Raw genomic sequence first — 12,251 nt, 5'->3', positions numbered from 1 at the left:
ATTTTATTTCCTGTGTAGGTTTCCCAGCAGACTGGTAGTAGAGGTTGTGGTATTGGACGAAGGTTACGCTCCATATCCTGTGTGAGCAGCCAGGGGGAAATAGTGGATAGCAATCAGTGTCTGGATAATCAAGGTGAAACAATCAGCTTTGAACTTTTTATTGACCTTTTTTAAAGGCAGTGGACACTATTGGTAATTTTACTCAAAATAATTATTGCCATAAAATCTTACCTGGTAACGAGTAATGGGGAGAGGTTGATAGAATAAAACATTGTGAGAAACGGCTCCCTCTGAAATGAGTAGTTTTCGAGAAAGAAGTAATTCTCCACGAATTTGATTTCGAGACCTCAGAATTAGAATTTGAGGTCTCGAAATCAAGCATCTGAAAGCACATACATGTAACTTCGTGTGACACGGTTGTTGTTTTTTCTTTCATTATTATCTTTGCAAAAACCAATTCTGTAATGTTCCTTTAAGATCCTTACAGAAATCCAATGCCAATGTATGACTCACCAAAGTTACATGGGATCATCAGGCATACAACCACCATAATGAGCCCAATAAATTTTTGTGTTGAGTTTCCGTCTACGACTACGATGGATTTTTGTTTTCCTTATAATGACGATGACAGATCAGAAGTAATGTAAACCACAGGGCTCACATTGTGTGTACAATTCCACTAGACTGCAGTGATTGATTGAAATCAAAACATTACAGAACTTATTTTGTAAGACCAGAGTCAAAACAAGAAAGAACTTTGTCAAAGAAAGATCAACATGAAAATCTTTCCATTTGAATATTGAGATTTAGAATGGGTAGTGTGTACGCTTTGATACTTAGTCAAATTCACAGATTTTATACTCTGGAGCGAGAAAAAGTTATTCCTAACTACATGGGTCTTTGGGGGGGGGGGGCTAGTGATAGACTCCAGCATTGAATAAGACAACCCCTACTTTACCCATCAAATGAGTGACTTGCAATTAAGAAATGCTACTACTTCCACCATCTACTCCAGTTAACAATAAACACTTAGAGGTACATTTCAATCTGGACTTTTCTAGATTTGTCTACATCATATGCTAGTCTAAAGATTGCAAAAGAAAACGAAAAACATCTTAGTTACCACTAACCAACCCACTTCAGTACAAGGTGTTTTATTCCACAAATTAAGTTATTCCTGATAACTTGGGTCTTGGGGGGGGGTGCCTAGACTTGCTAGTCTGCCGTTCATACACATGCAATGGTCGTAGGTAGCGCGTGGCAGCTATTTAATTGTGACTGACTCACACACACATACTGAAATCGAGGGTGAGTGTACCGTCCCCGTAGCTACACTGCGCTTAACAATTACTGTCTTGACTTCAAGACTAGGTAATGCCAGACTCCATGTCACTGAATCAGGCAACCCCCTACTTTGCCCAATAAATGAATCACTTGCAAAAGAAATGCTAAAACTACTTCCACCATCTACTCCAGAACAATAAACACTTAGGGGCCCCTTTCAATCTGGGTTTTTTTCTTCACCAACGCTAGTCTCAAGATTGCAAAGGAAAACTTCTTAGCTACCACTAACCAACACACTTCAAGGTGTTTTATTCCCAGCCTAGGCGTAAGAATGGGTAGTTGACCAATCATTCACCCCGACACCACCTGTAATCCCTCTATTTATGTCCCCTTGTGACCTACCAGAAAAGTGTCTTTTAAAATCACTCCAGCCCAGCGTGTCATCGATTTCAAGCACCATTGGGTTCCTATAGAAATAAACAATTTCTTGTAAATTAGACTAAAAGTAATCCTTCAAGGTTTCTTGGAGTCCTGATGATTTTTTTTAAATCTGTCATCAATGAGATGTCCAGAAACTGTCAATAAAAAAAGCGCTGAATCCTTTCATTTCAAGACAGCCATGTGTACCACATCTGCAGTCAGCTCCAAACTCTCCCTGATTCTACAGAAAGTTCCCTGAAAATAAATCAATCTTTCCATGTTTTTTAGAACAACTTTGGAAAACTTCCTGATTCAGCGGAAAATTCGCTGAAAATAAATAATTCTTTCAATGTTTTTAAGTGAACACATTTGAAAATCTCCCTGATTCTGCAGAAAGTTCCCTGAAAATAAATAATTCTTTCCATGTTTTTATGAACAAATGTAAAAAAATTCTTGATCAGCGGAAAATTCACTGAAAATAAAAAATTCTTTCCACGTTCTTTTAAAAATGAACAAAATTTAATTTTAAAATCTTCCTGATTCTGCGAGTGCCCTGAAATTAAATCAATCTTTCTGTGTTTTTAAATGAAAAAAAAAATAATTCCAAAATCTTCCTGATTCAGCGGAAAGTTTCCTGAAAGTTAATCAATTTTTCCATGTTTTTATGAACAATATATTTAAAAAAACTTCCTGATTCAATGGAAAGTTCACTGAAAATAAATAATTCTTTCCATGTTCTTTTAAAAGTGAACAAATTTGAAAACCTCCCTGATTCTGCAGAAAGTTCCCCAAATAAAATAAATCAATATTTCCATGTTTTTAAGAACAAATTTGAAAATCTCCCTGATTCAGCAGTAAGTTCCCTGAAAATAAATCAATCTTTCCATGTTCTTAAATGAACAAAATTTAGTTTCAAAATCTTTCTGATTCAGCGGAAAGTTTCCTGAAAATAAATCAATTTTTCGTGTTCTGATGTAGAAAATCTCCATGATTCTACTCCATGATTCTGCAGAAAGTTCCCTGTTATTAAACAAATCTTTCCATTTTCTTATGAAATTAATTAAAATATCTCTCTGAATAAATAGAAACTCCATTTCCTGTTGAAAGTAAAATCTTCCTGATTGTTGTACAATCTTCCTGTTTGCAGGATGCAAATGCTGGCAGCTTTGGTGTGACAAACACCATAAAAGGCAACGTGTCCCTTTAATATCATTATCAACTTTTCCTAAACACAGATCCTCGGAAGAAAGAATCGCAACCTCAAGCTGTTGCTGGGTGCTCCTTACCATGTGATTGTAGGACTTCTTCATGGTCAGCATGGGGACTCTGCTCAGAAACCTGTCAGCACCGGTCTGGACCGGTTAGAACCGGTCTGCAGACCCGCACTAGAGAGATTCAGAGACTGCCAGAGAACGGTGGGTTACCGTGTCCGAGCCTGATGGAACAGCAGGAGTGCGAGGGAGAGGTTTTGCCGGAGTGCCCAAGATTCGAGTGGGTTGCTGAGGTAAGAGGTTTGTTCTTTGCAAACCATTAAAGATAAATTCTGTATCAATCCATCTCCACACAATGCCTCAGATCAACTTGTTGTTGGTGCTTGGGGAGCCCTGGCGGCCGTACACTTTCGTATTGTACTACAGTGACGTCCCGGACATCAGGGTACATTTCTGGGGCGGAAAATTTTCAAAGCTTCATTACTCAAATCTTACCTGCAAGAAACCACTAATTTCAACAGATTCACATTCCATGGCAGCATATGTTTTTTCTGCGGTGGGTTTTGATCGCCATATATTCTTTACAAATTCGTCATTTTCATGAAATAATGCAGCTCCCAATGTTAAGGAATTCCCATTTTTGTTTGTACTCTCACAGTCTGCCGTGTGTAGCAAAAAAAATTGCTAAGGTGCAAGTGTATTATGCAGGTTAGCAGAAAATTTAGGCGGCCATATCGCGCGTTCACCATGAATTTGCATTGTGACGTCATTTATTTTTGTGCAGTAAGCAACAGAAGGTTAGCAAGACTTTTTGTGTGCTTACGTTTTAGCAGCGCTATGAAATGGAAATCGCACAGTAAGCACAAAATTGGACGCTAAGCAGCGTTATGAAATTGGACCCTGGACTCTATTGATTGCCCGTTTCTAGTTTTCCAATCCTTCTGAGCAAGACACTTCACTATCATGGCTTCTCTCCACCCAGGGGTAAAATTATGGGTACCAAGTGTGAGGGCAGAGTTGGTTCTTGTGATTAGTTAGCCTTGATTGCTCTACATATTTGGCGGCACAGGCGGTATACTCCCCAGGGAGCTGAGATGGTTTAAGGAATGATTTAAGGCCCAGTGACCAGGGGTAATAATGTTGAAGCGCCATGAGCGTCACTGCGTGACGGACCTGAGCGCTATGTAAGCAGCCACTATTATTTTCTACTATTTTTTTTCCCTTATCCTCCAGGATTGGCAGCGATGTCAGTTAACACATGACAGCGAGGGTCTTTGTGGAGCTGGAAGACAAAGACGTCAAGTGTATTGTATTGAGGAAGGTGATGAAAGTTATATCCCGGTCAGTGAGGAGTCTTGCATCACTTCACGTAAGTACCTCCCTTAAAGAAAACAAGAGCAGAGCTTTTGCAAGGAGGTTTCATTGTGTTAATTTCTGCCTATTTTTTTCATTTCTTTTATAAGATTCGAAAATTTATTTAAGTAGGATTTGAAACTAAAATTTGAAACTAAAGTCTGGGTGTATAAGATTTTCAGCTTAGCTATCTGGTCGTTGGCAAAAAAAATTGAGGGAAATTCAATGATCTGGAATGTCCATTGTAAAGGCCCAGTCCCACTGTGACGATAACGACACAAAGAGAACGCATTCCATTGGTTGAATGAGCGTGGAGCAATAATTTGACCAATAGAATGCGTTTTCTTTGCGTCGTAATTGTATCGTTTTCGTTATCGCTGCAGTGGGATCGGGCCTTAAGTCTGCCCACAAAATAGTTTGCGGATACAAATAAACATAATCTGCATCTCACAGATAAAAAAAATTCCTTTCATTCCTCAGCCGTCAACTCCTCCCTCCACCAGCCCCCGATGAAGCGAGCCTGCTGGGTCGACTGCCCTGTTGACTGCCAGCTGGGTCAATGGCAAAACTGGTCTCCCTGTTCTAAGAGCTGTGAAGAGGGTGTCCAGATTCGTACTAGAGACGTCCTCGTGGCTCCGGCGTTCGGAGGGGGGGATTGTGGACCGTTGGCTGAAGCTAAAGAGTGCGAGTTTGTGGAGTGTTCTTGGTGGCATACATGTAAGAATAAATTTATTTTACATAAACTGCCTGCAGCCAACTTCACAAAAACTAGGATTAATCCCATCTCAAAATAGTTTTTAAAATGCCTTAAAGATGCTATGTCAGAAGTGTGGAAGTGTCGTGGCCGAGCGGTTAAGAACACCGAATTCAAACTCTGGTGTTTCTGATCAGCAGAGTGTGGGTTCGAATCCCCAGCCGTGACACTGTGTCCTTGAGCAAGACACTTAACCATTGCTTCGTCCTTCGGAAGGGACGTAAAGCCGTTGGTCCCATGTGTTGTGTAACGCATGTAAAAGAACCCAGCGCACTTATCGAAAAGAGAAGGGGTTCGCCCCGGTGTTCCTGGTTGTGGCTGCTTAATGCGCCGTAGCGCCTTGTAAACCCTTATAAGGTGCTAAATAATTGGGTCTCAGAATTCATCACTGCAATAACCTATCTTTCTGAAAGTTTGTATATATACTCAGCGCCTTGAGCACCTTGTTTGGTGGATACGTGCGCTATATAAGACTTCAATATTATTATTATTATTATTATTATTATTATTTTTGGCCGATTTGACCAAAAAATTTTGATTTCAAATTCAATAGGTATTTTGATTGGGGTCGAGAAAGTTACAAGCTTTCATTTGAGCCATTGCTCGAAAAAGTTTGCCAATTATTAGTAGCAGTGAAATAAAGTTTCATGGTTCCTGACCATTAAAAGTAAAAAGTTAAACTTTTTTTCGTTAGAGCGGGTGGTACTCTTTAAAATACAAAAAAAAATATATTTTTTAATGTTTGGGGTAAAAAATCTGATAGCATCTTTAAACTATCGAATGTTGGTGTAGGCTTCTTAACCAATTAAATTTTTATCGCCATTTGTTTTAAGATTGATTTCCAAACATATACCTTTAACTCCACAGCCAGATGATCCAGCTGTAGTTTAAACCACGGCATGACAGACTGCGGTTCTGGTGTCCATGCGCGTGTCCTCTACTGTATGAGCGCCCTCGATGAGCTCCTAGATGACGAGTTGTGTCCAGGTGTAGCGCTTTGCAACCATTAGAAAAGGCGCTTTACTAGTTGTTGTTGTTATTATTATTATTCTTACCAAACATATACCTTTAATTCCACAGCCAGATGGACCAGCTGTAGTTTAAACCACGGCATGACAGACTGCGGTTCTGGTGTCCATGCGCGTGTCCTCTACTGTATGAGCGCCCTCGATGAGCTGCTAGATGACGAGTTTTGTCCGGGTGAAGAGCCACCATGGCAGGAGACCTGTAAGATTCCCTGCCCGACGGATTGCGTCATCTCAGAGTGGTCAGATTGGGGTTCATGTTCCAAGACATGCGGCAAGAAAGGAGGCATGCAGATGAGGAGCAGACAGATTCTTGGTAATAAAAATAATTTAGTGGCTTGACGTGGCAGAGCGTATTAGAACACAATGTCTGCTTGTTGATAAACATGCAAGCACACAACTTGACATTTCCATTCAAGCAGGTCTTGAATATTAGCATTATTATTGAAGTTCTCCTTCAACCTCCCTCCCATTCAGCCTATTGCGATCTTGAAGAGGACTCGTGCCTCCCTGAGACCGAGCTAACCCAATACAGATCGTATAACCTTCACCTCTCCTGCGTCAGGAGTGTCTTGCAGACAGACATTGCACATTATAAATGGGCACTATTATTGTAACTGTTTGGTTTGCGGTAACACCAAGTGTGTATCTACTTGCCAGGTAGAGTTGTTCTTAGAGAACTGTCTTGCTTTATTCTACTGCCGCGGAGTAGATAATCGGAGGTTCGGGAGACTTCTCAGTTCTGAAAAGAACTGTCCTGCTTTTTAACTATTACCAGGCACCAGGGCTGATGATATAGAAAATAGACTGGACTACTACATGTGTGTACTTTAGCTTATAGGATCATAATTAACTGTACTGCCGCGGAGTCAGTTCTGAATTGGTCTCAACGTTTCGACTAGCTTGCTCTAGTCATCGAACCTCCGATTATCTACTCTGGGACAGTAGAATAAAGCAAGACTCTAAGAACAACTCTACCTGGCAAGTAGATACACACATGGTGTTACCGCAAACCAAATATACATTGATACCTCACCATGCAATGCCTCAAATCCTATATTATTGTAACTATTATTATATGTTACTGATGGAAAGTTCTTCTTCAACATTCCCCCTTTCAGCCTATTCCGATCTTGAAGAGGACTCATGCCTCCCTGAGACGGAGCTAACCCAATACAGACCCTGTAATCTTCACCTTTCATGCCAGACCTATACCTGGCAGGTAGGAGCATGGGGGGAATGCTCAGTGAACGGAACGGCTGCTGCAAATTGTGACAGAGACTCTGGTGTCCAATACAGAGAGATTTCATGCGAGAAAGATTCAGGTATGTCTAAATTGATGTGAGGTGTTGTGGCCGAGCGGTATAAAGGGCCAGTCACGCTGCAGAGATAACAAAAATGATGATGATCATGTTAACAATGCACGCCCTCGATTGGTTGAATAAGCGTGCACGTATTCTGCGCTGAGCAGTTCAACCAATAGAATACGTTCTCTGTGCGTTGTGATCATTTTCTTAATCACTGCAGTGTGACTGGCCCTTTTTTACCCGCCCAAACTCTGGTTTTGGCCGAAGCAGAATGCGGGGTCAAATACTAGTCATGACGCTTGTGCCTTTTGAGCAAGGCACCCCAAACAAAGATATTGACAAAATAGAGAGACCATCGATTTATGGGCTAGATAGCTCAGCTCGTAAAGCAGCGCCGTCACGTTATTTCAAAGGTTGTGGGTTCAAGTCCCACCTGAGTGAATTGCCAGTGGATTTTCTTTACAATACCAAAGAAAATTCTAAGTATAGAGTGCCTAAAACACATCTGTGTAATGGTAACAAACATATTATCATGCTTCTCTCCACCCAGGGGTAAAATGGTTACCTGTGAGGGCAGAGATGGTTTATGTGAATGATTAGCTTGGAGTGCGGTAACTCGCAGCACTGGCTGTATACTCCCCAGCCAGGGAGCTTAGATAGTTTAAAGAATAAAATATGAGGCCCAGTGACCAGGGGTCGATTTCACAAAGAGTTAGGACTAGTCCTAACTTAGGACTAGTCCTAGGAGATATACAAATTGCATGGATAGTCCTAAGTTAGGACGAGTAACCGGTCCTAACTCGAGATAAGACTAGTCCTAACTCTTTGTGAAATCCACCCCTGGGGTAATATTGTCGCCAGCTCTTTTATATGCCCTTTAGGCTGCGATAAAGCGCTTTATCTTCCAGTACGTGCTTATCCACCAATCAGAAGCTCGAACTACTAGGGGGATAAAAACATATATGCTACGACCTCTGTTTTATATCCTACTTCCTCTGTTTTTATTACACAGTGTGTATTGTGAAATGTCATTTTGTCACGTTCCGTATACGGAGAGTGCAAAAATTACATTCTAAACTTTGTGCGCATGACATAATGCTCTGAAATTTTTTATTTTTTATTTTGCGGGGTACAAGTGAGACGTTGGATATGGGCAAAGAAGCGATATATTTTTCCGTATTCCACTAGCGCTTGTGTGATAACTTATAATATAAAAATTTACTATTATGATTATTATTATTATTATGAATTTTCTTTATTCAATCCCAGATTTTCCTATGACACCGGCCTGTTAATACGGAGGTGGCAGCTTAAATTCTAGCTCAAATAAATTTTTCTTTTTTCAACCCTAAATTGATAATTTTTTTGAAGGCGTAGCCCAAGACGAAACGTTCTGCGATCCTTCTTCCAAGCCGTCTGGATCCCGTCCTTGTGAGGTCCCTTGCCCAGCAGACTGCAAGCTATCTCCCTGGAGCGCCCTCTCAGACTGTAGCCAGACGTGTGGTGACAACGGTCACAGGATACGCTCTCAGAGAATCGTTCAACTCGCGGCAAACGGTGGCGCTTCGTGCCCGAGTGAAGCAAATGAAGACGGTAAGTAACATTCCTGTAATCTTTCTAGCCCTTTGGGGAGTTAATAACCCTGACTGCCGTGACAATCAAAAGGCTTTATCATACACATTCATAAACACCCTTGTTGGACGAATTTGTGTGCTTTCAGATAAGAATATAAGACTTCTAGCTAGAAGTCTTTTATTATTTTAGTGAGAAATTACCTTTTTCTCAAAAACTAAGTTACTTCAGAGGGAGTCGTTTCCCACAATGTTTTAAACTATTAACAGCTCTCCAATGCTCGTTACCAAGTCAGTTTTTAAGTTAATATTTGTTTTGAGTAATTACCAAACGTGTACTTTCCCGGTAAAGGAATGTTTTGCTGAAGGTTATTGTCAGTTGGAGTACACCATTATAATCAGCTATTTCACAAGGTTAAAAAATGAACAAATTTAGGGTGGTTTTGATTCAGTTGAACGATATCTAAGTTATAGACCTAAGGGTCGTATATTGTCTTGATTATACTAGGTTGGGGAAAGACAAAAACCTCAAAAACCTGGAATTTCATTATCACGAAGAGCTAAAGAGCGTGGATTTTATTCCCTGGCAAACTGGTTGTTCTGGTCTTTGCGATTTCACAAACAGCAAAAAACATTATTCAGCTTACAGACCACATTTTGTTCATTTTTCACGATGGAACAATTTTGTTTATTGAGTAATTACTCATTAATTAAACCATTATGGACAAAATTGTTAACAGATTTGTACGATTTAGGATCTCAAGTATCCTTATACATGTATAGATTCTAGAGTACAGTTTGTGACCTGTGAAGTTACATGTATATTTATTGAAGGGAAGGATTCAGAACAACCAAGGCTAAATTTTGTTTAAGGGAACAAAGTTTACCAATAAGGATTGGTCTTGCAAATGAGTGGCTGAGTTCCCCCAGAGCAATATTGTTGTCATTTTGTCACAGCTTGTTTTTGCTGACACTTTTCACCTCTAATTCGTTACCCGTCTGCATACCATAACCAACTAATTGGCCTTCGGCCTTGTTGGATATGGGACGCAGAAGCGCTGTATTTTTACCTATTCCACTTGCACTTGTGTGATAACTTATATTATCCCAGATGCAATTTTTGAAATCTATCACAACTCTATTTTGTTACCCACAGGTGTACTTTTCAAAATGGAGTCGTGTGACAATCTGCCCCCCTGCTACAGCTACCAATGGAATGCTGGGAACTGGAGTGAGTGCGAGGTAGTGGGTATAGATTGCGGTAAAGGACTACAGACTAGGGAGGTGCATTGTGGGAAGAGTGACGGAACAACTGTTGAACCAGGTAATGTGAAGATTTACTTGCAATGCTATTCTTCAAGAGAAGAGTTTTGATTTATTTTAAATGGTGAGAAAATAGAGTTTAGCTGTTGCAAACAACTTACCGACCAAATGGACCGATTGTATAAATGCAACAAAATAGTTTATGCCTCAAGTTTCGACCCTGAGTCTTTCTCGAAAGCTAAAAAGGTACTCTGTTTAGAAAAGGGGAGACCGCCAACATCAGGCTAAAAACTGGAAAGCCGACACTTTAAACCAGAGGTCAGTGGTTCAAATCCTGCTCTAGTTAACTTAACATTAAGAGAAGGGGTTTACCCATAGAGTAATGTATAAGAACTAGAGGGCGCACTGGTGATGCTGCTTGCACAAACGCGACGGGACCGCAAGGAGATACGTGCGCCATTCTGCACGCGCGTTGAATATGAAGAATACGTTGGAGTTTGTGTTTATTGAACGCTGAAGCGATGCTTTTTTGTCAACTTACAAAATGGCTGCACAAACACACGCTAAGCAATGCCTGTTTGTTCAACTTACAACTTACAATTTACAATTTTTCAAATGTGTACAAAACGTTGAGGGCAGCATAATCAGCAAGAAATATTGCCGGGGTGCGTATCTAGGCCAGTGTGCCCTCTAGTTCTTATATATAACTCTATTGGTATACCCCGTTCTTTGTGGCAATAATTGACTGCTTCCCTCTGCAATATTTCTTGCTGATTATGCTGCCCTCAATGTTTTGCACTCATTTGAAAAATTGTAAAAAAAAAAAATTTTGTTACATTTATTTGAGTAAATCATGCAATAAAAACATGTGTAAGGTCCCCGCTCACTTCCTTTTTTGGAAGTTGCATCCTTTTTTTTTTAAACCATCTCAGACGGGAAAAATAAAATTGGAAAAAAAATAATTGGAAAATAAATTTGTGCAAGTAAATTTTGAAAACTAAATTTAAAAAAAACAATTAAAAAAAAAAAATGTTTTGAAAACCACATTTGTTAAAATAGCCTACACAAATTTGAGGGGCTGCCAATTAAAAAAAAAAAAACCTTCCTTTATTCAAAAATTTTGGCAGCTAAATTTTTGTTTTGCTTTATTCCACACAGGTGTGTGTGTCCGTGAGGTTCTGTCTACCCCACCCCCATCCCATCAGCAGTGTATCTTACCCTGTGCTGGTGACTGCTTACTCTCTGACTGGTCTGTCTTTGGTCCATGTATACGCAGCTGTGGACTAACGGCTCATACTGGTTACTGTAGGATGCAATCAAGGGCTATTATTAGTATTGGTAAGTTTTAAAGGCACAGCAGCCAATTTCACGAAACGCTGGTATTTTTATTTTTATTTTATTTGTTTTTTTATAAGCAAGTCGCCCAAAACAAGGCTAAAAGCCACTCTAGGTTAAAGCCATTATACACTTTCGGTAAACAGTATTGTCCAAGTCCCACACTTCGTGTATCACAACTTATATATAAAATAACAATCCTGTGGAAATTTAGGCTCAATCGGACATCGGAGTCGGGAGAAAATAACGGGAAAACCCACTCCTGTTTTCGCGCGTTTCGCCGTGTCATGACATGTGTTTATAACAACTCCGTAATTCTCGTTAACGAGAATTTATATTGTTTTACCGACTAATATTTCAAGGGAAGTCTTTCACCATTACCTTCTGTAAACCCTGTAAATTATTTGTAAATCTGTGAACTTTTTTTTTTTTTTCTGTACCGAAAGGGTCCAATGGCTTTTCGGTACAGAAAAAAAAAAAAGTTCACAGATTTACAAATAACTTACAGGGTTTACAGAAGGTAGTGGTGAAATACTTCTCTTGAAATATTATTCCATGAAATGCTTTACTTTTTGAGAAAACAGTAAAACAATATCAATTCTCGTTAACGAGAATTGTGGATTTATTTTAAACACATGTCATGACACGGCGAAACGCGCGGATACAAGGGTGGGTTTTCCCGTTATTTTCTCCCGACTCCGATGACCGATTGAGCCCAAATTTTCACA

General features: G+C 39.9%; 1 protein-coding gene across 1 annotated transcript in view; it reads left to right on the top strand.

The window, feature by feature from the left end:
* LOC139942885 (thrombospondin type-1 domain-containing protein 7B-like) overlaps positions 1-12,251 on the top strand; it is a 49,981-nt gene that overhangs the window by 14,081 nt on the left and 23,649 nt on the right. The window contains exons 3-11 of the mRNA XM_071939692.1: positions 19-133; positions 2,940-3,208; positions 4,149-4,284; positions 4,749-4,985; positions 6,103-6,363; positions 7,169-7,372; positions 8,726-8,947; positions 10,082-10,249; positions 11,347-11,526. Of these exons, the coding sequence (XP_071795793.1) occupies positions 19-133; positions 2,940-3,208; positions 4,149-4,284; positions 4,749-4,985; positions 6,103-6,363; positions 7,169-7,372; positions 8,726-8,947; positions 10,082-10,249; positions 11,347-11,526 (1,792 nt within the window). The remainder of the gene's footprint in view (positions 1-18; positions 134-2,939; positions 3,209-4,148; positions 4,285-4,748; positions 4,986-6,102; positions 6,364-7,168; positions 7,373-8,725; positions 8,948-10,081; positions 10,250-11,346; positions 11,527-12,251) is intronic.

This window comes from Asterias amurensis, chromosome 10, assembly GCF_032118995.1.
Source record: "Asterias amurensis chromosome 10, ASM3211899v1".
In the NCBI taxonomy this organism is placed as follows: Eukaryota; Metazoa; Echinodermata; class Asteroidea; order Forcipulatida; family Asteriidae; genus Asterias; species Asterias amurensis.
The sequence above is the reverse complement of the archived record's forward strand: the minus strand, read 5'-3'. Positions and strand labels throughout refer to the sequence as shown.